This window comes from Motacilla alba, chromosome 5 (assembly GCF_015832195.1).
Source record: "Motacilla alba alba isolate MOTALB_02 chromosome 5, Motacilla_alba_V1.0_pri, whole genome shotgun sequence".
Lineage (NCBI taxonomy): Eukaryota > Metazoa > Chordata > Aves > Passeriformes > Motacillidae > Motacilla > Motacilla alba.
The window spans coordinates 9,991,873-10,014,259 of NC_052020.1; the positions used below are offsets into that span (position 1 = coordinate 9,991,873).

General features: G+C 50.1%; 2 protein-coding genes across 2 annotated transcripts; both read right to left on the reverse strand.

The window, feature by feature from the left end:
• Nucleotides 1-798: 798 nt before the first annotated feature.
• Nucleotides 799-3,962, reverse strand: LOC119701395 (translation initiation factor IF-2-like). The gene is made up of 3 exons (XM_038138026.1): nt 3,957-3,962; nt 2,353-3,095; nt 799-1,771 (listed from the first exon to the last, which is right to left on the reverse strand). The coding sequence occupies exons 1-3, from the start codon at nt 3,960-3,962 to the stop codon at nt 1,732-1,734; spliced, it is 789 nt and encodes a 262-aa protein (XP_037993954.1). The 3' UTR covers nt 799-1,731.
• Nucleotides 3,572-18,648, reverse strand: LOC119701396 (epidermal growth factor receptor kinase substrate 8-like protein 2). Its single transcript, XM_038138027.1, has 17 exons — nt 18,409-18,648; nt 17,972-18,121; nt 17,766-17,845; nt 17,496-17,635; nt 15,993-16,072; nt 15,382-15,514; nt 14,953-15,041; nt 13,411-13,485; nt 12,598-12,746; nt 12,329-12,455; nt 11,850-11,965; nt 9,864-9,975; nt 8,994-9,101; nt 8,006-8,147; nt 6,746-6,929; nt 6,214-6,346; nt 3,572-5,862 (listed from the first exon to the last, which is right to left on the reverse strand). Exons 1-17 carry the CDS (start codon nt 18,646-18,648, stop codon nt 5,791-5,793), a joined length of 2,130 nt encoding a protein of 709 aa, XP_037993955.1. The 3' UTR covers nt 3,572-5,790.
• Nucleotides 18,649-22,387: the final 3,739 nt, after the last annotated feature.

The window sequence follows — 22,387 nt, forward strand, 5'->3', positions numbered from 1 at the left end:
GCAGATCAGGCATGGGGCAGGCAGTGGGCTCTGGGAAGCAGCTGATTTCCCCAGAAAGCATCACTGCCATCAGCATCAATGACAGCACCTGTGCCCACTGCTCAGGATTCACCCAGCCAAAATCAAGGGCAGAGGTTGGTTTGGGTCTGAGAACTTGAAATAACTTTGAAAGAGAAGAAATCACCTTTTTCTTCTTCTTTTATTTCTTTTAGATGCTGGAATTGCCTCTGTGGCCAGGCGCTGAGCTCTCACTGCAGGGGACTTTCAGGCCTGCATGTCTGTGCAATAACCCCAGGATTCCATGGGATGCTCAGGGACTGTCCCAGCTCCACAGTCAGGCACAGGAAGGTATTCCACACAGATTAAACTGCCGTGAGCCAGGGCATCCTGGAGGAGGTGCAGAGAGCAGGAAAGAGACATGGCTACAGCACTGATCCTGCTCCCTGCTTTCCCAGGGGACATGAACACCATTTCATCCTGATCCTGAGAGCTCCAAGGAAATTAACCACTGATGTGGCACTGAGGATGCCACACTGCTGACAGTCCTGGCCTGGAACCACAGCCTAGCAGTTTTCTGTGGGGGCCTGAATAATTTGTACAGGTCAGTTCCCCCTCCATTCCTGCAGCCTGGGCAGTTCCAGATGTCTGATCCCTTCCCTAGGCTCCTGCCACAGCCTAGGGAGGCTCCTGGACACGGCTGGGCTGGGATAGAATCTGCTCCCAGCTCCAGCCCTCGCCCTACTGTGGCACTTCGGGCCCAGCCAGGGGAGCTGAACTAAAGCCTGGAAATTTAAATTATAAGGAAAACAACCCCAAACCTCACTCACTCGAGAGTAAAAAGGTGTGCCTGTATTTACACATATTCAGCAAAAATACTCCTGTAGGGAAGTCTTGGATTTATTTTATCAGTTGAACTGGCACAGCTGCCAACTGCTGCCATTAAGTTTTCCATCCCCAAAAGCCCTGGCTCCCCTGGGCTATGGGGTTTTTGCTCTGTTAGGAGGGACCTCTGGCTAGACTCACAGCCCACGAGTGTTCAAAATCCTATTCCTCACATCCCTGAATAATGAATGTCTTAAAAGCCACTCTGGATTGTGCAGAAAAGTTTCTTAGTCCCACTTGGAATTAGACATTTACAGCTGGCTTTATTAGTTATTCCAGCAGAATAAAATAAAATAATTAAGAAATAAAATAATTAAGAAAAAGAGAAAACAGTTAAACCAAGCAACTTTAGCTGAAGTTTTCCTCAGGAATGAGTTGGGAGCTCACCAGCAAGGCTCCCAGACAGGTAGAGCGTGTGATGTAAATATATATGTGCACATATAAAAAATATTATATAAAATATACATATTTATACACACCTATTAAAATATATATAATATGTATTACAGAGTATCTACCTCACAAATATCTACGCTAGATATATATAACCACAAATATTTTTATATCAAATTCTGCCTATAAATTAGGCACACTTGCCTGTTTTCAGGAAAGTAACAGTTTTAGGGATCCTAAAATCAAGCACATGCAGTGCTGCACAAGGAAAATAAACCATGATTTTATCCATTAATTCCAAGATGTTTTCCTGGATGTGCTCCTGGGTGTTTTCCTGTAACCACTTGTGGCTTATCCATGAAGTATACTTGGAATTGTCAGGATCATACAACAACCCATTTGGAATTTTACTGTCTCTGCAGTATCCAGCAGGTTGAATTCTTTCAAGATTATTCCTCACAGACTCACCCTCAAGTTCCCTCTTGCTTTCTGCATCCTGGAAATGCAAGAGGGAAATTGATAAATGTACAGCTCCACTGTAACAAATAAAAAACACCACTTCCCTTCTTTTTCTCCAACCCCAAACCAGCTTTTAAGCGTGTCATAGAGTGATGGAATCCTGGGGTAGCTTGAGTTGGAGGGGATATTGAAGCACATCCAATTCCAGTCCCACTGGACCAGGCTGCTCCAAGTCCCATCCAACCCTGAGTTTGGAAAAACCCCAAACACGTCCCAGATCTAGCCAGGTCACTGGAAGAAAACCCGAATTCCTCAGCACAGCAGAGCCTGGCCTGAGTCTGACAGCACGCAGAGCTGAACGCGGTGGTCAGGGCACCCTCGAGGGCAGACTGGGAGAAGCTCCCGGGAGGGTCTGGAAAATGTCCCGCCGGGGCGGGATTTGCCCCGGGACGGGGACCAAGGCGCCGCCACCGAGCGCCTCCCCCCGCCCCCCTCCGGGTGGTTCGCTCCCCCCAGCGCGCGCCCCTTCGGCCGGGCGCGCCCACTCTCCGTGAAGGGGGCGGGAGAGGGGGCTCGGGAGAAGCTGCGGTGACGGGATCCCCTCGCGCCGCCTCTCACCGTTGAAATCCCCGGTGTCGGCCACCACCGTGGTGTGGTGCTTGAGCTGGTCCAGCGCCGACTCCATCTTCTGCCGCTTCACGGGGGACACCGACATGTCCGCGGCTGCGGGGGCTCGCGTGCCTATAAGGGACGGTGCGTGCCCGGAGGGGACCGGCCTGCGCGCGCACCCGCGGCCCGCGCGCTCCCGCGCCAATCGCAGCCCGGCCGGGCGGCAGCGGCCAATCGGGAGCGCGCGCGCGAGGCGGAGGCGGCCGGGAGGAGCCGGGGCGGGGCAGCGGAGGGAGAGCGGTTCTGAGCGGCGGCTCCGCTCCCGCGGGTCGGGGCGGGCGGTCGCCTTGGCGACCCCGACGCCGCCATTGTCCCCTTAGAGCGTGTCCGGGGCTCTGCCGGCCCCGGCACCTCCGGGCCCCGCGATCTCCGATCCCCAGAACCACCCGGGCGTCTTCCCCACGGCCGGCGCGGCGCCCGACCCGCCCCCGAGGCGGCCGTCCCTCGTGGCCGCGCGGGGCCCGGGCGCCGCCGGTGCCGCAAGATGGCGGCGGGCGGGCCCTGAGGGGCGGCGGCCGTGAGGGGAGGCTCGGAGCCGCCGGTGCTGCCCCGCTGCAGGAGCTCCGCGCTCTGTGCTCCCTCCCCTGCCGTCGGGGCAAGGTTCGAAATGGCCTGTCGGGCACGGCTCCAGCCGCCGAGAGAGCCCCCGAGCCAGCAGGGCAGCTGTTTTGGGCTCTAGGTTTGCCTAAACTCTATTTAGCCTGTAGAGGAGGTGATCTTGTTAGTGTGGTCCTACTTGGAAATTAACTCACCTAAACATCTACAAAAGGCATTACCCGTTATTTCAACCGAGTAACTTAATTAATGGGGAAAAGAGAAAACAAACTTTTGCCTCCTGAAACCGAGGATAGCTCTTGGCTGGAATTGGAGAATCCATGTAACAGGCCCTGAGTCAGGGGTTTATGCTGTTCCTTCTTTCTATATTGTTCCACTTAGGATGGCTGCCACAGTCGTTCCCCCTCCAGATAGGCCCAAATGTGCTTTTGTACAGCCTTGTCATGCTTTGCCCCTGTGTTTAAAACCCAGCTGTCCAGGCCATAACACCCTTCCTGTTAAATGTCAGTCCCCAAACCCAAAAGGAAGCGTGTGGTTTCAGACATCTTGCTGAGTTTCTGAGCCTGTCAGTGACAAACCATTATGAGAACCCAGTGAAAGAGACGGAGATGGATTTATAAGTATAACTTAACTATTTTAATAACTCTTGTACAGTGCATGGTTATATCATTGTCTCCTTCGCTCAGTTACATCAATGTACAGTACTTTATAGCAGTGTCTGCAGGCAGTACAAACAGAACAGATGCACAGCTCAGTCGCATGGAAACTTGTAAAAGTGACCTCTGCAATAAGGTCTGCTGAGAGATTTGTTTTGGGAAGTGTTCCTGTGGCTCCCAGCTTTACAGAGCTGTCCTGTACACTCCTGTTAAAACCCCAGGTAACTGTGATTCCCTGTGATTTGCTTTCCTCTACACCCCAGGACTAGAAGGCGCTGTGTTTCCTAGCTCAACATTTGGTTTTATTTTCATTTTAGAAACTTTTTTGCCTCCCGTGCTTGCCATCATGCTTCCCTTCTCCACCTAATTCAGAGCCAGGGCTTCTCAGGAGGATTGTCCTCTTCATCCCTCCCTGACAAGGTGAGTGCCCTTCTCAGATCCCAGCCGGGTGTGACTAAACCCAGGATCCCCCCTGCCTGCACCCCAATTCTGCTGCTGCCAGCAGTGTCCTCTTTCAAATGAAGAAAACAGATTATCCATCGGAGACACTCGGGAATAAAGCCACGGCTGAGGTGCACCGGTGCTCTCAGATTTAGCCACGAGTTCCCCAGAGGCCGTGTTAAAGCTTTTTCCATTCAACGTGCAAGGACAGACTCAAATTTGGGCAAAGACTCAGCAGTGCTGAGAGAGAAAACCCAACTGTCCCTGGGCTGTGGGCAGCTCTGGAGCTGGGTTTGCTTCGCTGCTTTGCAATCAGGGTGGTCTGTCAGTTAAACAGAGACAGAAATGCCACGTGCCAAACTCGCTGTGGACAGGAACTGCGCTGCCTGCTTGAGTTCTGAAACTGTGAGTAAATTTTGGAAGCATAATCACTAATTCTGCCTCTAGGGAGAGAGATGCTCCTCACCCCCTATTTACAGATTGTTATATATAAATGCACATAACTTTAGGAAGGAAAACAGGAAGTCAAGAGCAACAGCCTGTGCTAAATTAGATTTTTTTTCCTCGTGCCCATTTATTTGGAGATAAACCTGCCTTTCCCAGTGTGCTTTGGGGTTTCAGCTATTTGGGAATCATTTCAGCTGACTTTTTACAGTGAAAAGGTGAAGGTGGGGACGAGTGACCAACACCCTGGGAAGGGCTGTGGGTGTGCCTGGGACGGGAGCAAGGTCAGGGTTTATCTTCTCCTGGTTTGAGGCCGGGTTTGGCAGCACCACAGCATTCCAGGGCAGGATCCGTGGCCCAGGGAAGGGCTGCACAGCTGCCCTGAGCCCAGGCCTGGGCATCAGCAGCAGTGGGCAGGTGGAGCTCAGCCGTGCCCATGTTCACATCCCTTTGTTTGTCACTCCTGTTCGTTTCTAGGCACCGAGAGCTCAGTTCAGCCGTTCAGAGACAGCACTGACTGCTCCGTGGGTTTAAGGAAGCAGCCAGACTTTGGGAATGTGTGCTGCCGTTCCAGCCTTGTCCAATGAGGGGGCGCAGGGGGACAGGAGGGGGACGGGGAGTTGTCACCGGCCTGTGCTCATGGGCTGCAGGGGACACCTGCACTGAGGAGGAAATGGAAATGGGGCCGCCTTGGGTGCCCAGCGGGGTCGTCACTCCCCATCCCTGGAAGTGTCCAAGGCCGGGCTGGACAGGGTTTGAGCAACTGGGCTTGGGAAAGGCGTCCCTGCCCGTGACGGGGGTGGAACAGAAGGAGCTTTACTGTCCTTTCCTTACACCCAAACCACTGCAGGGCTCCAAAGCCTATTCCCTGTGCAGCTCCAGGCCCTGAGGCTGGCCCCTCCTGAGCTGTGTGCCAGGCCTGCTGTGCCAGCGAGGGGTGGGAGCAGGGACAGCCCTTGGAGAAAAGCTCTGGGGTCTCTGTTTGCTGGAATCCAGCCCTCGTGCACATCCAGCCCCGCGGGAATCCCGCTCTGATCGCATGCACGGAAAATTTCAGTATAAAATATATAGTTATAAAAAAAATACTTCATGCAAAATTAAAACACCTTTCCCAGTGGGATATGGTCTTATTGTCAACCCTTCCCAACAGTGTTCAAGGAATTGTCACTCTGATGGCAGCTGGACCCCAAGGGGAGCTCTGCTGCCTCCGGCCTGGGCCGGGAATCATTGCTTTCATTCCCTTTTTTTCTGCACTACTTAGGGCTAAGAGCTGAAATAAAGCAGAGAGACTTTAATTAGCAGAATCAATCCTTTCCTGGCGGCGCTTCATGATTTCTTGGAGCTCTGACTCCCCTCTGCTTTTCTGGAATGGAAACAAAACAGGAAGTTTGGATTGGAACTTCAAGCTGCAGTTGAATTACATTATTTAATGAATTACAGTATTTAATGAATGCTGTGGGAGGAGAGCTAGTTTCAGAGGGATAGGTGATATCAGTAAAAAGCAGATTAACTAGTGGAAACAGGGGGATCTTATGGATTTGGGCCCTTTTAGCTTGAAAGACTCTTCAGAATTCTTCCTTGTGTTTTATTGCTTGTGTAGGTTTGGTTGCATTTTTTTTCCCAATTGTGTTTCTTAGAAGGCCTGTTTGATGAGCTGTGTGACACTGCTGGTACAGCCCCCAGTGCAGCAGGAATTATCCAGACAAACACTCACCTCCAGCTGGTTTTTCTCCACCGTGATCTTGCTGTACACTCTGTTTCCCTCATCACCACACACCTTCTTCAGCTCCTCTCTGTTGAGGGAGAAGAGCTGGGCTCCGGTGAGGATGCCCAGGTGTTCCACGGTCCTGGGGAGACACAAAGTGGGAGATGATGGCTGGGCTGCAGTGGCCTCGTGCCAGAGGTGAGGAGTGGGAGATGGGAGGCTGGGAGCTGCACTGGGATGGTATCACAGGGCCCTGGGGCTGTGCCAGGGTGGCAGCTGTGATTCCAGTGGCATTTCAGGCCGTGGGTTTAGTTCATGGATTATTTTTCTCCAAGAAAATGTTTATAAGAAACAGAGTGAGTTTGGGCTCTGAAGATCCTGGCTATAGAGCCTGGATTTAATAGGGCTGAAGTCTAATTTACATCACAGGCTCTGTAGGTAAATCCCAGTGACTTGTCCCAGGTGAGATGGGGCCAGCAGCCTCCCCAGCTCCTTCTCCAGGGAAGGAGAGCATTTCATGTGCCAATAGAGCAAATCTTACTCTTTGCTGAATGCCTTGGCCTCCAGCCAGGCTTTGACTTCTTCAGTGCTGGATTCAAAGGTGAGGGGCACAAAAACTTGCTGAGGCTTCTCCACTTTGAAATTCCTGTGGGGAGGCTGAATTTTATTGTTTGTGATCTTCTTTAGCAGCTCGTCGTTCAGCTCATCCATTTGGTGAATAAGTTCTGTAGAAACAGGGAGGGAATGAAATCAAATCTTCAGTCCAAAATCCCATTAAATGTGTTTGTGGGGAGATTGTAAGGAAAATGGGGGTGTGGCTCAGCATTTTTATTTAAATTCAGCCCAGAAAAGTGGTTCCCATTTTCCTGTGCCCCTGTGTTGCCATTTATTTTCCTCCCATCAGCCCTTGGCTGTTGCCTGGAGTGGAAGGACAGATCTGTGAGAATCTACAACTGGAGAGTTGCGATTGAGACCTTTTCAGTCCTCTCTGCTACTTCTAGTCAGTGATTTGCTGATCCCAGAGCTCCAGGTTTTGCTCCACAGCGGAACAGAAGCGGCAGGAAGCACAAACTGGGAGTGAGGAACACGCTCATGAGATGAGCTTGAAGGTCCCTTCCAGCCCAGGCCATCCTGTGATTCTGGGAAAACTCCAGTGACACTTCATCCAGTGTCACTTTCCCCATGAAACTCCTGAGGACTGTGGAGAATCACTCGGTGTTAAGAACAGGTTTGTGTCCTTGTATTGCAGGGCTTTCCATTGTCCCAAAAGGACTCCTCCTTTGAAGAGTGGACAGGGTGGGATAAGCGGGGCCCCTGGTCTCTCTCCTGCTCTGTGACCCCCACAACATGTGCAGGATGAAGGAGGGATGTGGATCTCCTGTTTGGCTGGGAATTCTGTGGAACCACATAAAGGAACTAGCTAGGCAGGCACTGCGTGTGTGGCAGGATATGAGCAAAAGGAAGGGAGAGAAAGGAGATTGACCCGAGCTGTTCCTTAGACACACTTAAATGTTTTGGAAGAGAGAGGAAACCTTCTCCTCGGGAGGAGGAAGGAGGAAAGAGGAATGGGGTGATCACTTATTGCCCTGTTTGTCCTGGGCTGCCCGAGAGCGTGGGAGGTGTTACAAGCTCCAGGGCTGCTCTCTTGGCTCTTGTCCTACCTGCAATGGCCTCCAGGCTTGGTGCTGTTCTGTTTCTGATCACTGAAGGGTGCAGGGGAGCCCCTTGGGTAGGTCTGATCCCCGGAGCACCCAAACCCAGGGGACCCCAGCGTGGGACACAGAGTGGGACACACACTTACGTTCTTTGGCGTCCTGTGGAGAGTTGCGTGATAACATCTCACTGCCCCACTTATCCCCGGCATAGCTGGCAGGCATCTTGTGAGTTGGACTGGATGGGCCATAGCCCCTGGGGCTCAGGTCTCCTTTGTACCTCTGGTTAGACTGCTTAGAAAGGGGGGGGGGAAAGTAAGAAATTTTTTTTCTGCCATTTTTCATTTTCATTTGAGGGACAAACTGCCATATTGTCCTCGTGCTCATGTGGGGCTGGTGAGACCTCAGGTGGAGCTGCATGGAAGAAGTTAATTTCTGGGAATGAAAAACCCAAAGCAAAGCCTGAAGTTTGCATGAGGGAGTTCCTACACATGCCAAACATGTTCAATCCCATTGCAAGGCAAAGCCTCCTTGCTCCATAGCTGGGATATAAAGCATGACCACTGTCAAGGGCCTGGAGCAGACTGGGAAGTTTTCTGATGTTTCAATTAAACTAGCAAGGATTTATCCAGAAGCCTCCTGGACCCTCTTTGGCTTTGTCCAAACTCTGCAATACCAAAACAGGAAAGCAATTCCATGCTTCCCTAGGGTGTTTAGAACACTCCAGCTCTACATTTCTGTAGTGCAAGTTGCAGTATTTCCTTAATTCTCACTTAGTTGTCATTTCCATCTGCCTCCACTTGAGTGATGTGTTCCTGCTGCTGAACTGAACTGGGTGAAGGAAGTGTCCATCTTTAATTTAAACCCCAACAAAAATCTTGACATGGAAGAATTTGGAAAACACGAGGCTGCTGCACAAATGGGAAGGACAGGCCTTATTTCAGAATGCAATCTTGGCAAAATTGGAGTTTTATCATAGGAGACTCAGGAATCTCCTGATTTTGTCTGTTTCTGAGGGTTCATCCTGACTTGTTCATAGTATCCTAAGAAATCCAGGGAGGTCTAATGACAAGATTATTCCCAGAGGCAGATTGTGCCCTGCAGCTGGTACCAGTCAGGTACCACCTGACTACAGACCTGTTCAAGCTCTTCCAGTTTCACCACATCCAGGATATTGTATGGAACGTAACCAGCCTGCCCACTCCGGTTGAGCAACTTCCACCATTGCTTATTGTCTTCCAACACCTGAGAGAGGGACAAAAATAAATCTGCTAGTGGGAACATGGGATTTCAGGCATACCCAACCAGGATACAGTGGGATGGACCACCCAGAAGGTGAAGTTGCCAGAAGGACATCACTGAGGCCAGGAGCTCTGATTAGATCTGCTGCTTTCAGATGTAACCCAGGATTGAAACTTTTCCTGGAAGGTGTCAGAATTTATCATGAGGGTGAAGATGAGAGCACCTCTGGGTGCTGAAGAACTCATAGTTGCTACGTAATGTCCTTGTTTCTCCAGATCTTTTTTTTCCCAATGACTCAGTTTCTGTTGTCTTTTTGTGTTAAAATAAATAAATAAATTTTTTAAAAGCTACATTTTGCACAGAAACCATTTCCCAGGTCACAGATCAGTGTTAGCCCAAGTAATGTCCCACATTCTCCAGCTGCTGGAAGAGAAGGGTTATGAAAAAGGTGTTTTTCAGAGAAAACAATTCCTCATGGAGGGGGAAGTGGTAATAAGGAGCACAGGCCCAGCAGGGGATGAGCCGGGCACAGCAGGGAGTTGTTGTCCTCCCTCCTCACCTGGTTAGGATGGGACCGATGTGTTTGAGCTGCGGAGGTGACACAGCCCAGCACAGGCAGCCTGTTCCAGCTTTGGCTTTGACAAAGCTCCGTGTCACTGCTCAGACACCACCAGGGAAACAGAGTCGGTGCTGGCTGGTATCCTGACTCTCTCCTGCCCCTGGGAAGGGGAGGGGACACACCTTTTCCCAGGAGTGGTCACGTACCTCCAGGATTTCATCCTTCAGCACCGAGAGCTCGTTGGCGTTTCGCGCTGTGAAATCGTAGCGGATTTTGGCAAATCTCCTGGGCACAGCCACTCCCTGGGCCTCGAAATTCCTGCAGGAGGGAAAAACTGGAGTTTTAGTGGAGGCCCATCCAATTACAAGGCCAAGAAAATTGAAATTGGAGAAGACAAATTATCCTTTCCCTGTTCCACACTGCATCTCTACCACCTGATGTTCCTCCCTGGACCAGTGATAGGATAAATGAGAAAAAAATTATTATTTTGCTGGTGTAATTGGATTTAAGGTCTTTTGCTGTGGATTTGAACTCTTGTAATAAAGCTTATAAATCTTTTAGATTAGAACAGAAAACCATGGAAAACCAGTCTGGCTTGAGGGTTTTTTTCCCAGACTAGAGCTGGTGACAGAAAAGTGGATGGTCAGTTGAAAACTTGACTCAAATCCCTGCAAAGTGATGTGTCAAGTCACGGCAGAGGATTCATGTGGAAGTCTGGAAGAGTTTGGTGACGCTCAGAGATGTGACAATTTTCAAGGTGTGAGCTCATGTAAACAAGGAAGCAGATGGAGCCTCTAAACTCTGAACTAAAAGTACTTTGATGAAGGTTTTGTACCAAGGAGTAGCTGGTGATGGAAAATGAGCATTGAAGCTGTTGAAATGTTGAAAGGTGGAAGAGCCATCTTTCCCTTGGGAAAAAACCTGAGGCAGAAGAGTGGCCTGGTTGGTTCTGGGTTTGGAAGTGAACTTTCTGAGACTTCTGAAGAAAAGGGAGGGGTTTTTCTCCATTTTCCAGAATTCTGTTTCATTAAGAAGAGTTGTCTAACCCGGCACCCTGTCAGTTCCCTGGGGGAGAGGTGGGCAGGACTGGAATATATTGTTTTATTCAGCCTCTAATCAGTGGGGTTGCCTTTGGTTGTGTCTAAAGCAAAAAGGGAGCTGCTGTCTCCAGTGAAACAAAGCTCCTTCCTCAGCTGGAATGTTTTCCAGCAACACTGGGAGCTTGGGGTGCTCTTCCCTGGCCCTGTATTTCCAACAGGGCAAGGTTTGTGTGTGCCCTTCCCTTAGGGCTGATTCCCCCTCTAGGCAGCTTCTGTCTGTGCAACCTGTGGTGGCTTTGGGATGAATGGAGAGATCCTCAAGGGTGTCCAGAGCAGGCCAGGAAGGGCCAGGAAGTGCTCCAAGGGCTGGAGCATTACACAGCCAGACTGGGAGAGCTGGGAATGTTCAACCTGGAGAAGAGAAAGTTCTAGGGAGCTCTTAGAGCCCTTTCCAGTGCCTAAGGGGCTCCAAGAGAGCTGGAGAGGGACTTTGGGGAAGAGGCTGGAGTGACAGGACAAGGAGGGATGGCTTCCCACTGCCAGAGGGTGGGTTTAGATGCATATTGGGAAGAAATTCTTCCCTGTGAGGGTGGGGAGGCCCTGGCACAGGTTGCTCAGAAAAGATGGCTGCCCCATCCTAGGAAGTGTTCAAGGCCAGGCTGGACAGAGCCTGGAGCAACCTGAGACAGTGGAAGGTGTCCCTGGCCCTGGCAGGGGGTTGGAACTGGGTAATGTTTAAGGTCCGGTCCCACCCAATCCATTCTGTAATTCCATGATTCCAACATCTCTACACTTGTGGAGAGCCAAAGCACAGTGCAGCGTCTTTGGCACCTGATCCTTAAGGCCACTTTGGTGGGCTGATGTTGGGAAACAAAGCCTATGGATGGACTGATGAAGTCAGTCGATATTTTTGTCTCCTGTGGTGCAAAACGCCTGGGATTCCTTTCCTTGCAGAGCTGCAGGGGGTTAAACAGCAGGCAGTGCTCATAGGAATCATCCCTCCACTGATCTTTGTCTTCTCTTGGTGGTTATTAACAGTGGCAGGGAGTTGTCTCCAGGATGCCCAAACTTCCCAGTATCACCATATGTGCCCCTGTGTGTTCATGAGGTTCCAAGGTAGGAGCTGAAGCTCCCGGGGTGCAGATCCATTACCTATTTCCATGTGGAGTGGTATTCTGTTTGAAGGCATCCCCAGGCTGTGTCTGCTCAGCAGTCTGGCCACGCTTGAGTGAGGAGTTCCGGTAAGGATATCCATTGGCTGAGGAGAGCTGGAAAGGCAGATATGGAGTCAGTGTTACCAGGAGAGGGGAAAGCTGATTGGAGAAAAGAAGAGGGATAGTGGGAGATGAATCATGGCCTGGCAGCTTTTGGTCAAGATGTTCTTCAGGGAAGCCTGTGTCCCTGGAGCTCAGTGACATTGTAGGGTCCCGTTGCCATGAGTCGGGAGAGGCTGATTATTGCTGCCCTTTTCCAGCCGCACAATTTGCTTTCCATATTTAACTGGAGTGACCAGATCCATCTGACTTTTGATCCAACTACTTCTTGTACACCACCACACCCCCCACGGCTCCATCTCTCTGGAAAAGGGGGAGGGAGAGGGAAGAGAGGATCCCCAGGGGCACAGGACTAACCTCCTCTTGCAAGTGACCAATATCTATTTCCCAGGGAGCTCCGCGGAAGATCTCTGTGGGTGGTTCCCAGCCGTTGCGGAATTTGGGGATGTAGGTGGGGATGTTCGCATCTCGGGGCCACTCAGCTCTAGGACAAAGTGGGAATATGAGGTGACATTCACAGGAATGTGTCTTTCAGAGCATCCCCTCAAAGGAGAAACAGGAGCATCAGGGCATCCAAGCATGCCCTCTGCCTGGGCAGCCTGGGGAGATGGCAGTTCTGTCCTCACCTGGATCTGGTCCATGTGTCCCCCAGGGAATCCCAGAGGTTTATCTCTTTGGGTGTCAGGTGTCCTCTCAGGAAATCGGTGGCATCTTTAGAAAGCAGTGGGCTGAGGACAGACCGGGCCAGCTCGGGGCCTCCGCAGCTATTGATGATCTGGGTCACACACAAACCACACAAAGAGGAGAGAGCTTGCAAGAAACGGTCAAAATGTCAATCGAGGGACACACAGAGGAGCAGGAATAAAAGACAAAGGTGATCCTTGGATCAGCTCAGTCACCTCAAGAAACATCAACCTAAGTCTTTGAAAGAGACTGGACACTTCAGGGGAACATAATTTTTTTTTAGATTGGAGTCAAAGTGAGATCTGATCTGTAAATGAGCTGTTGCTACAGACAAGTGAAGTGTCACAAGCTGACGCTTCAAAAGATGGAAAGTATCTTGCTATTCCTGTGTCCTTTCTGGCTCCTTTTCCCAGCTGGGATTTCTGCTTCCAAGCATTTTCAGTGCAAATACTGAGCTGTGTTTGCCTGAAGGTGAGACCAGACAGATTCCCAGTGGGACCCCCAGCTCACTGCCCCTTTTGTTCACAGTAATGCTTTATTGATTGGATGGGACGATTTGCTGGGGTTCCTGTATTTACTTCAAGCTGCAAACCGGATCAGAGGCCAGGAACAACCATCATCACTTCTGGAAGTTCCTGAGAAAGCTGTGGCCAGGCGTGAGCAGTTTTCTAACTCTTCTGCACAATCTGTCTGCCTGTAAGTGTGAAGTAGAAATAAAAAAGGAGTTCCCAGTGAGACCTGGGAATAAGATTTACCAGTTCCAGTGGCCCAAATAAGAAATGCACCAGCTCCGAAGCGCTGGGGTTCTGGATGTGCTTCCTCAGTTTGGCCTGGAAAGAGAAACACAGTTTAACCCTAACTTGAGTGTTCCTTCTCTTTTCTGTCACATGGGGAAGTGTTGCTGGCTGATGAGAAGAGTAAGGGATGGAGGAGTAGGAATAATTAATTTTAATTTTGTGTCCATTTCTAATTCCTGATGAATTTCTGTGTGGGTGGAGTATCCTCTCTGTTAAATCAGTGCCTTGGAAGGTAATTTGAACAGACATACAAAACCTTGGCTTATTTTGAAAGTCCTAGGGAGGAAAGGCCAGGGTTATGGTTGCTTCTGCCTCTTGCAGGGTTGAGAATCCCCTAGTTCCATGAATGGAAACAACAGGATAGGTGTTTTGAGGGTCCCTTTGCAATTGCTGACAAGAGAAAATCACCACCAAGGTCTCTCCTGTGGCACCTGGAGCTGCCCTGGCCACTGAAAGGCTCCAAATACAGTTTTATTTCAGGTGAACTGTGGCAGAATGGAGGAGCAAGCACTAGGAATTAATTAACTGTAAGAATTGGGTTTTTGGCAGTAACAATCAGCGGAGCTGTGGTGAGAAACCTCTCCAGTTTGTTTTTCTATTCAAGATCCTTCTCCTGTCCTGGGCTGCTGGCACTGATGCCATGAGAGACAGGCTCCCTGCTCCTACTGAAATGCAAAGCATTTGAAATGCTGGAGAGTAAACATTAAAGTGGAGTGGGAAGTGAGAAACAACTGCTGGCAGCAGGGTGACCCAGTGAACGGGCACTTCCCAGGGACTTAGCAGCTGTGTGGTGAGGAATGTGGCATGGATCCACCCATGGAGTGCCAGCTCTGCTCCACACTCAACCCTGGGCTCTTGCCAGGAGATAAGCTGCTCCTTCTGATCCTGAGTAGGCACAAATATCCATATTCAGTTCTAGAAGAAAAGGCTGGAGCTTGGTGTCCTGCAAACCCTGTCTGTGAGGTTTCCTTAATAATGACTGCCCAGGAAGGAGCTTGGACGATGTGTTGGCTGGACAAGTTTGGTCACAACTGACAGAATTCCTGCTGCCTTATTAGCTTCCTAGTCTCTTGTGTTTCACTGAGCAGAGCTGGTAGCACTGGGAACATCTTTATGCTCTTTCTTTCCATCCCCTTCACAATACAGAGGGTCTTGCAGGGGAGAAAGAGAGGGGCCAGGAATACTGGGGCAATGGGGGACTTCAATTACTGTCAAGCAGAGACTGCCCAGGCCTGGATCTGAAAAGACCCAGGTGCTGTGGCCCTCTGGCTGCTCTGTCCCATCCTGGACTTGATGCTTCTAGATTTGGTGTAACAGCTTGTCCCAGAAAACCTGCACAAGCCTGACACAGTGTTTGTCCTGAGTTCTGAAGAACCTGGAATACACGCTATTGTCCACTGTCAGTATTTGCCATTCAAGTGTCACTCCAAACACTCACTGCTGGGATATACAGGGAAAAGCCCTGTCCCTGCATGGGAAGGAAACTCCTCCATGTCTTACCAAGAGGTTAAAAGCCAGTTTGGTTTTCTGGAAGCAGTCAATGAACTCGGCCTCGCTCGGGGGTCTTGCTCGGAGGGTCAGCATTCCCTCTGCCAGGAGAAGGGGCAGAGAAGGACGCGTTAGTGAGAGCATCCCCCTTTGGGAAGGTTCCATCTGCCTGCCATGCAGAAGGCACAGCAGAAATGGGTGTTGAGACCAGAACTACTGAAAATCAGGGGTTCAGGTAAAGGCAAACTCCCTCTGTGTGCCAGAGGCTCCGTGTGCTCTGCCAGAGGTGCCATGGAAGCAGCACCTCCCAAACCTGTGTGCCTGAATCTGTGGCTGTGCCATGGCATCGATCCGGCCTTGCTGGGCCAGGAGCTGAGGTGTTCCCCCCCCCCCCTTCATCCATGACCCCCCCTGTGCTCCTGTTTGTTGTGGCTGCTGCACCGCACCTGCTGGCCCCTTTCTTCTTGTTCTTCTTCCCTTTCTTCCTTTGGTTGAGCTGTCGGAATGCCTCTGCAGCCTTCTGGAGCCGGGCGACAAACACTTCAATGTCATCCAGGGTGCAGTTCAGGATTTGCTGTGAGGACAGAAACCCAAGGGACCAACGTGAAAGCGAGCCTAGACTGTGCACAGCTGGGAGCCTGAATCCCAGGGCCGGCTGCACTTCCCAGGAGAATGCACATGAGTGGGTAGTGCAGGCATGGAGTGCAGCTCAGTGCTTCCCTTTGGAAGCACAGAGCTGCTGGGCCTGGCTGTGTGCTGTCCTTACCAAGGGGACAAGTGACCCCCTCCGAATGGACAGCTGGAAAATAACCCAAGTGGGATGGGGAGGAGCAGAGCTGGAATCAGCAGAGCTGCCTCAGGTCAGAGGACATTGTCACTGAGGCGGTGATGGAGACTTGCTTTTTGGCCACCTTATCTTTATGCACAGCAGGTATCAATTGGAAAAAAGGCCTAGATGATGCATTAAATGTCTGCTCCCTGCCTCTGCTCCCTCTCCCTTGCTCCCTGCCTCTGCTCCTGCCTATGGACTGTGCAGTGTCCCTGTCACCCACCGTTTCCTTTTCAATCTTCTGTGCTAACATGGCACGGGATTCCTCATGGTCGTGAGAGCCAGAGCTTCGTCGTTCATAGTCTGCAAACAAGGGAGAGAAAAACAGATTTACTATCAGAGGTTGGAAATAGGTTCCATGAAAGGCAGGGATCGATGGGATGGTAGCTCCGAGCTTGGGTGTTTGTTCTGGGTTGTGAGGGCACCTCAGGAATAATGTTTGTAACAGGTGCTAAATCCCAATCATCCTGCAAAAAACCCAACTCCGAGGCATGTCCCGGCTTCCAGAAGCCACATGCCCAGTGCGGGGGGATATTCCAGTGGGAACAATCGCTGGGGTAGCCCCTCATGCAAAGCAAACAGTGTCAGCTCAGGACAGGGGCTTGGAAAGGGCCAGCACAGCAGGATCTACCAAGTGGGAGAACCGGGGAGGCAGTTTTAGCAAAGGACCGTGACAAGTCCAGAGCGTCTGTAAATGTGGGGATGAGGTGCCCCATTGGGACAGGTTTTGTAGGAAAAGTGGGGAAGATGTTTCATGGAGAAAGAATCTCGGCAAACAGGCATCACTCAAGGCTTTCCTCCTGCCATCTGCTCTCCTGCCAGGCTTTGTGCACTCAGAGCCAGAAATCCTGCCTAGAGGAATTCCCAGCTCTGCTGATGTGAGCACCCTTGGAAGGACAGAGGTAAGAGTGGCTGCTTTTCATCAGAATAGAGATGTTTATTCATGGTCCAGCTCAGAAATAGAGATATTCCTTTTATGATGCAGAACTGGGCCTGAAATAAGTTCTCCATTCAGCAGCCAGAGCAGTTGCTTGACTTCAGAATCCATCCCAGCAAATGAGTGTTTTGGATGTGTTATAGTATCCTAGTACATGTTTTCCTTGAAACTGGAAATGAATGCTAAGATAAGGTGGTATGATAGGCAGGGGTAAAAAATGCTTACAGTTTGTTCATCACTTTGATATTTTGTAAGAGAAAGAGCTTGTTTCTGTTCCTAGGAACTTACTTCTGTTACTTCTTTCTTCAAAGGAAAATACTAGTTTTTTTCCAAGCCAACTCAAATGGGCTGAAGTCAGGATGGTTTTGGAATCAGACTTTAGATGAGCACATAAGAAGGGTGAGTTCAGATCTGCATTTCCATGCTTGGCTTTACAGGAATTCATGAAAACAAGTTGATTTTCAAGGGTGAAATCTTGGCTTCTGTGAAGTCAGCAGAGCCAGGAATTTGTCTTTCTGACCAAATGCCTTGTCTGTACATTTTAAGATCACCAACGCCTGGTTCAAATTTCATGTGATGGCTTATGAGGGGCTTTTGCTTTTTTGGCATTTCTGTATCCCCCAAATAAGGGTGTTGTTACAAGGAGTTTCTGGGAGCTTTTATTTGTTGAGCAGAAGATGCCCAGGGGGTACAACACTTATTTTCACCACAGACCACTTCAGGAAGGTTGGCTGTCTGAGTTAATTAGTCTCCCATCCCCAGGACAGACTTCCTGAGTTCTCCCAGTACCTGGATCATGCTGGGAAGGAGGTGCCACTCTGTTCCTGTTCATCGCTGAGCCTCGCATGTCATGCTGGATCGGGATGGGAGCTGGTCCTTGAGGTGAGGGGAGGATGGATTGTCTCTGCTTGATCTTTTCCTGGTTTGCCCTGCAAGGAAAATGACATGGAACAAACCCATCAGTGGTTGCAGATCCCGTTTCCAAGAGACTGGAGTGTGACTAAACCACTGGAAACGGGTTTATTGTTGTTGCTCCCAGTTGTATCCTGCAGCACTTACTTGAGTGTCTGTGGCCGTATCTTCTTCCCATGCTTGTGGTCTGCCAGGGCACTTTCTATGTCCTCATGAACCATCTCCGCCTTAAGGATAAAACAGGGATGTTTTTAAGGGCTTGGCTTTAGGAAGGATTGGAGGAAGGGGGAAAGGGCAGACAGCAAGAAGTGTATTTTGTTCTGTTTCACAGCAAGCAGGAGGGCTCTGCTTACCTCCACCTCGTCACAGTTGAAGAAGTGGATGTCTGGTTTGTGCTGCTCAGAATCCTGACACACGAGCAGGAGGATGGAGGAATAGCGCATCTGATTGAGCACTGTCTGGCAGTGCTGCACTGTTGGCAGGGGAAAGTCCTCCAGCTCCTCCTGCAAGAGAAGGGGGAAGGTGTCAGGCAATGGAGAACTACTGAATTGAGAGGGAATGGTCCTGTGCAGGAACTCCTGGGATCCCTGGGCTGATCTTCCTTAATTTGTCATTGCTAAAACCATCCTGTTCCCATGCTGCAGGGCTGACTCTAATCTAGGAGAGGATTTTGGTAGTGATTCACCCTTGTTTGTGTTCCTTAGAACTTGCCCTCTCCCAGGCAGAATGGAAAGGCACTCACTGCACCCCACACTTCAGTCTGGGGCCAGTCCCACAGGGCTACAGGTACCTGTGTCTCACAGTCCAGCAGCCGGATGGACTTGTCGTTCACTTGCAGCAGCATCTCCTGTGTCCAGATCTTCTCTTTGGAGTTGAGCAGGATGAGTTTCCGGATTGCATCATCCACTGTCGTGATGGACTCACTCTTGTCCATGATGAAGGTGGCCAAGTGCTGAAGTTGGGGAGAGAAAGGAGATAAAAACAGGTGGAAAAATGTTTGTTGGGGTATGTAAACTGGTGATGAAAGCATCTCTAGAGGCTTCGATTACTGTTTGTAGTTTCTCAGAGCTCAGGCATGAAGCTGTTGCTGCACATAACAGTTTTGGTTGTCAGTACCAGCCTGGTCATGGCAGTGAAAGACTTGGGTTTCATAATGGGTTTTCATAACCACTTTCACCACTTGCATATTACTGTCATCAATTCCAGCAGCTCTTAGCCCTGTCCAGTAGGGGATAGCTTCACACACATGAGTTAGTTCCCAGACCCCTCTGAACCTGGCTTGGAAGTAGAACTATGGCAGTCAAACTAATGCTTTGCTTGCCAAGCTATAAAAGCACTTGTGTCTTGTGTAGCAAACCTGCCTGTGTGGGATTTGTGCCAGGCAAAGAGCTCACACAAGCCATGGGCAAGTGTTGGTCCTCCATGCCAAGTGGGATCCATGCAACATGTGGGATCCCATGCTCTGGGAACAGCTACTCTGAAGAGCTTCTATGCTGCAAAGCCTGCAGGGGCTCCAAACCTGGAAGCTCACTCTACACCAGCCCTTTAAGCCCCCCTTATAGGATTGGGGGGGCTTTTCTCCCCAAACATACCTAAATGAGACCTCCTAGTAGTAAAAATGAGTGTTGCTGACTGTAGGAAAGGATTTTATGCTGTTTGCCTCTTTCCTGCCCTGTGGTTTTGCTTGGTTATCCTGGTATTCCTACCTCCCTTCGCCTGTCCTGTAAACCCAGCCCATGGTCTTCTCCCATCAGCCAGGCTTCCGTGCTGTCCCCCCTTCCTTTGCCTCCGTGTGTGAGCACTTGTGCCAGCAGCAGCTCAGCTGCAGCGCAGCCATCCAAGCTGCTTTCCCATCCCTGCTCCAACTGCACCCTGAAGTGTGTGGTGATCCAAGCCTTGCACTTGGCGCCTGTATGTGCAGAGTTTGTGTAATGGGGCAGCACTTGCAGCTTTGGTGGGCCCCTGGGACTCCATGGGAAGGGAATGGTGGGCAGGGAGGCAGCTGTGGAAAGGAGAGTGTGTCACATCCAAATGTTGTGTGCCCACCAGCAGTGGGTGAAGGCCACTCCAAAAGTCCCGGTAAGTGCTGTTCCCTGCAGAACTGGTTGTTTCTGCCAGCAGGGGGGACTGCAAGGCAGGAAAAGCTGGGACTCAGAGCAGCCAAGCTGTTTGCCCAGCTGGGCCAGGGACAGCCAGGCCACATGTTCAGGTGATAGCAGAGAAGGAAAAAAAAAAAAAACTCAGGAAGGAAAAAAAAAATACAGAAGGAACCAGGTTCTGTTTCACCTTGTTCTTTTGTTGCCCAGCTATGTTCCTGGTAAGAAGGGAAGGGGAATGTGCCTGACTGTCAAAAAGCAGCTGAAGCTTTTCCCTGTCTTTACCAACATTCTCCAGCAGAGAAAAGCAGGTTTTTGCATGGCTAAGTTTCAGGCCTGACTAAGGCATCTGTGCAGTCCAAGGGCCTGCAACCCTTGGAGGCTTATCGGGCCAGTTCCTAGTGTTTTCTCTTGTCCCTGGAGTATTAAAGGCCCATCCACCAGCACGACCCTCTCATCCTGGTTTCCTTGCTCAGCAGGGTACAGAACAGGCACTTCAGCAGCAGTGGCTAAGCTGGAGAGCCAGGAGCAGATGAACCCCTGGAGCAGGGGAATCACCCAGGTGCTGCAGGTAGAGCTGCCCTGGGGGGCCACGGGGGGTGTTTTAAAGCAAGTGCTAAATTGATGGGACATTTGTAGTAACGGGATGAGTTTTGCCTGGCTTTTCTCCCTTTGATCCTGTATCTTCCTGCTTTCTCCTAGTGATCAGACATAACTGTTTTAGGGATGAAGTAGCTTCTTTCTGGTGCTGATGCACTCGTGAGCTGATTCAGTAACCCAGTGGGTTGTGTCCACAGTTGACATGTGCGTCACTGGGCCGCGGAAGAAGATGACAAAGTTGTTGGGAAAGAATTCCTTCCTCCTTGTAAAAGCCCAGGTGAATGCAAAGTGGGAAGCAGATTAAGAGGAAGCAAAAGCTGCTGCTGCTCCAGCATGTCCTGCTGTGGGACTTGGAGAAGCTGTGGATGTTGGGGTCTGGCACAGACAGACCAGATGGATTCCAGAGGGATGTGTGCACTTGAAGCACAGAGCCTTGGATGGTTGTGAGGAAGCACAGGCAAGAACTGTTATTGCAGTTGGCTCCACAGAAGTGGATGCAGGGAAAGGCTTGGATTTAAAGCACTGGTAGACCTAGCAGAAAATCTTTAAATGTGCTCTTGGGCACTAGGGGTGTATAGGGTTTGTGGTGACGCATTTGTTGTTAGATGATTCCTAAAGACTGGAGGAAGGAGCAGAGAAGAGGACAATGCAAGGCCCATTCCTGTGTTCATCAAGCAAAGGTATGGGGTGAGGCACTGTCTAAATAGAACTCCTGGTAGGTGTGTGAACTGAAAACTGAGATTAGCAATGCAATCACGAATGAAAAACATGCTGGGTGTATGTTATTGTAATTGTAAAATAGTGCATGGGAAGGTATTTGCCAAGTCAGTTTTATCTGGGCAGAGGTGACAAGCCCTTTTCTTTCAGAGCAATGAGGAGAATGGGTTTACTCAAGATGACATGCATTTTTATCTCTTCTATTATTTTATCCACCACCTTTACAAGCTTCATAAATTCCTTTGCTGTTTACTGTTCAGTCAGTTTTCATGGAGGGGAAGCTGCTTGTCTGACTCAATCATTAGAATATTTTTCTGCTTTCCATTTTCTGTCGATATGGGTGGATTGAGAGGGAGAAGCTTGCTGCTGTCTTTGTTTTATCCCTTAAAACCCCTTTTCATCCAGATAGAGATTCAAATACAGCAGCTTTTATTAGAATGGGCAATGACTCCACCCACCATTAAACTTTGATCTGATTACTTCAAAGGGTATAAAATGCCTCCTGTGAGGAAACCTCATTCTATCTCACTGCCTGCCACTGCAATCCTGTTTGCCTTGGTCAAAGTTCAGGGGAGAGACTGACAAACGGGTGGCTTATGGCATAATTAATAAAGAATTCATTTACATGTCACCGTTTAAAGTCCCTTCTCTGCATCCATGACTGACTTCTGAGCCACTGAGTTGGTTTCTCCGATGGAAACCAGGACCTCTTTCCAAACAGGCACTTTACAAGTCTAAATGTAGGCTTTCAAAGGGGCTCATCTCCTAAATATGAACCTGAGGAAGTGTTCTCCTTTCTTGCCTTGCTCAGTTTTCAGTGATGAATGGCCCCACCCCCTCCATGAAGTGCTGCACCACCAACTTGCATTACAGGAATCGCCAAGCTCAGGATGGCCAGGCTGGCTTCTCTTTTTGGGGTGGGTGTCTGTGGCAGTGGGAGATGGATTTGGCTTATTGCCTGTCTTGCCTGAAGGGGTTTGTGTTACCTGAGAGGACACAGTAGCTGAGGAGAGCTGAAAGCTGATAGTCCATGTGGTCTCTGTTGTTTGGAAAGCTGAGTTCCAGTAACCACCATGGGAACTCTGCTTTTAGCCTTCCTGTGCTGATCAAAAGGGTTTAAAGCACAGGGTGACAGGAGGGACAACAATTCTTGTTCTCCTTCAGACACAGAGGAGGGAGAAAACAACAGCTTCTCCATTTCCTCTTTCCTTGTACAGAATTCCCCTTGTTTATTGAAATTTTTTTTTTCCCCCATTCTCCTTTACTCAGTGACTTGAGACTTTAATGTTAAGGAGGTTCCCAACGCCCCCTTGGCCTCCTAAAGGTCCAGAACACAGGGAACACACTGCACTACAG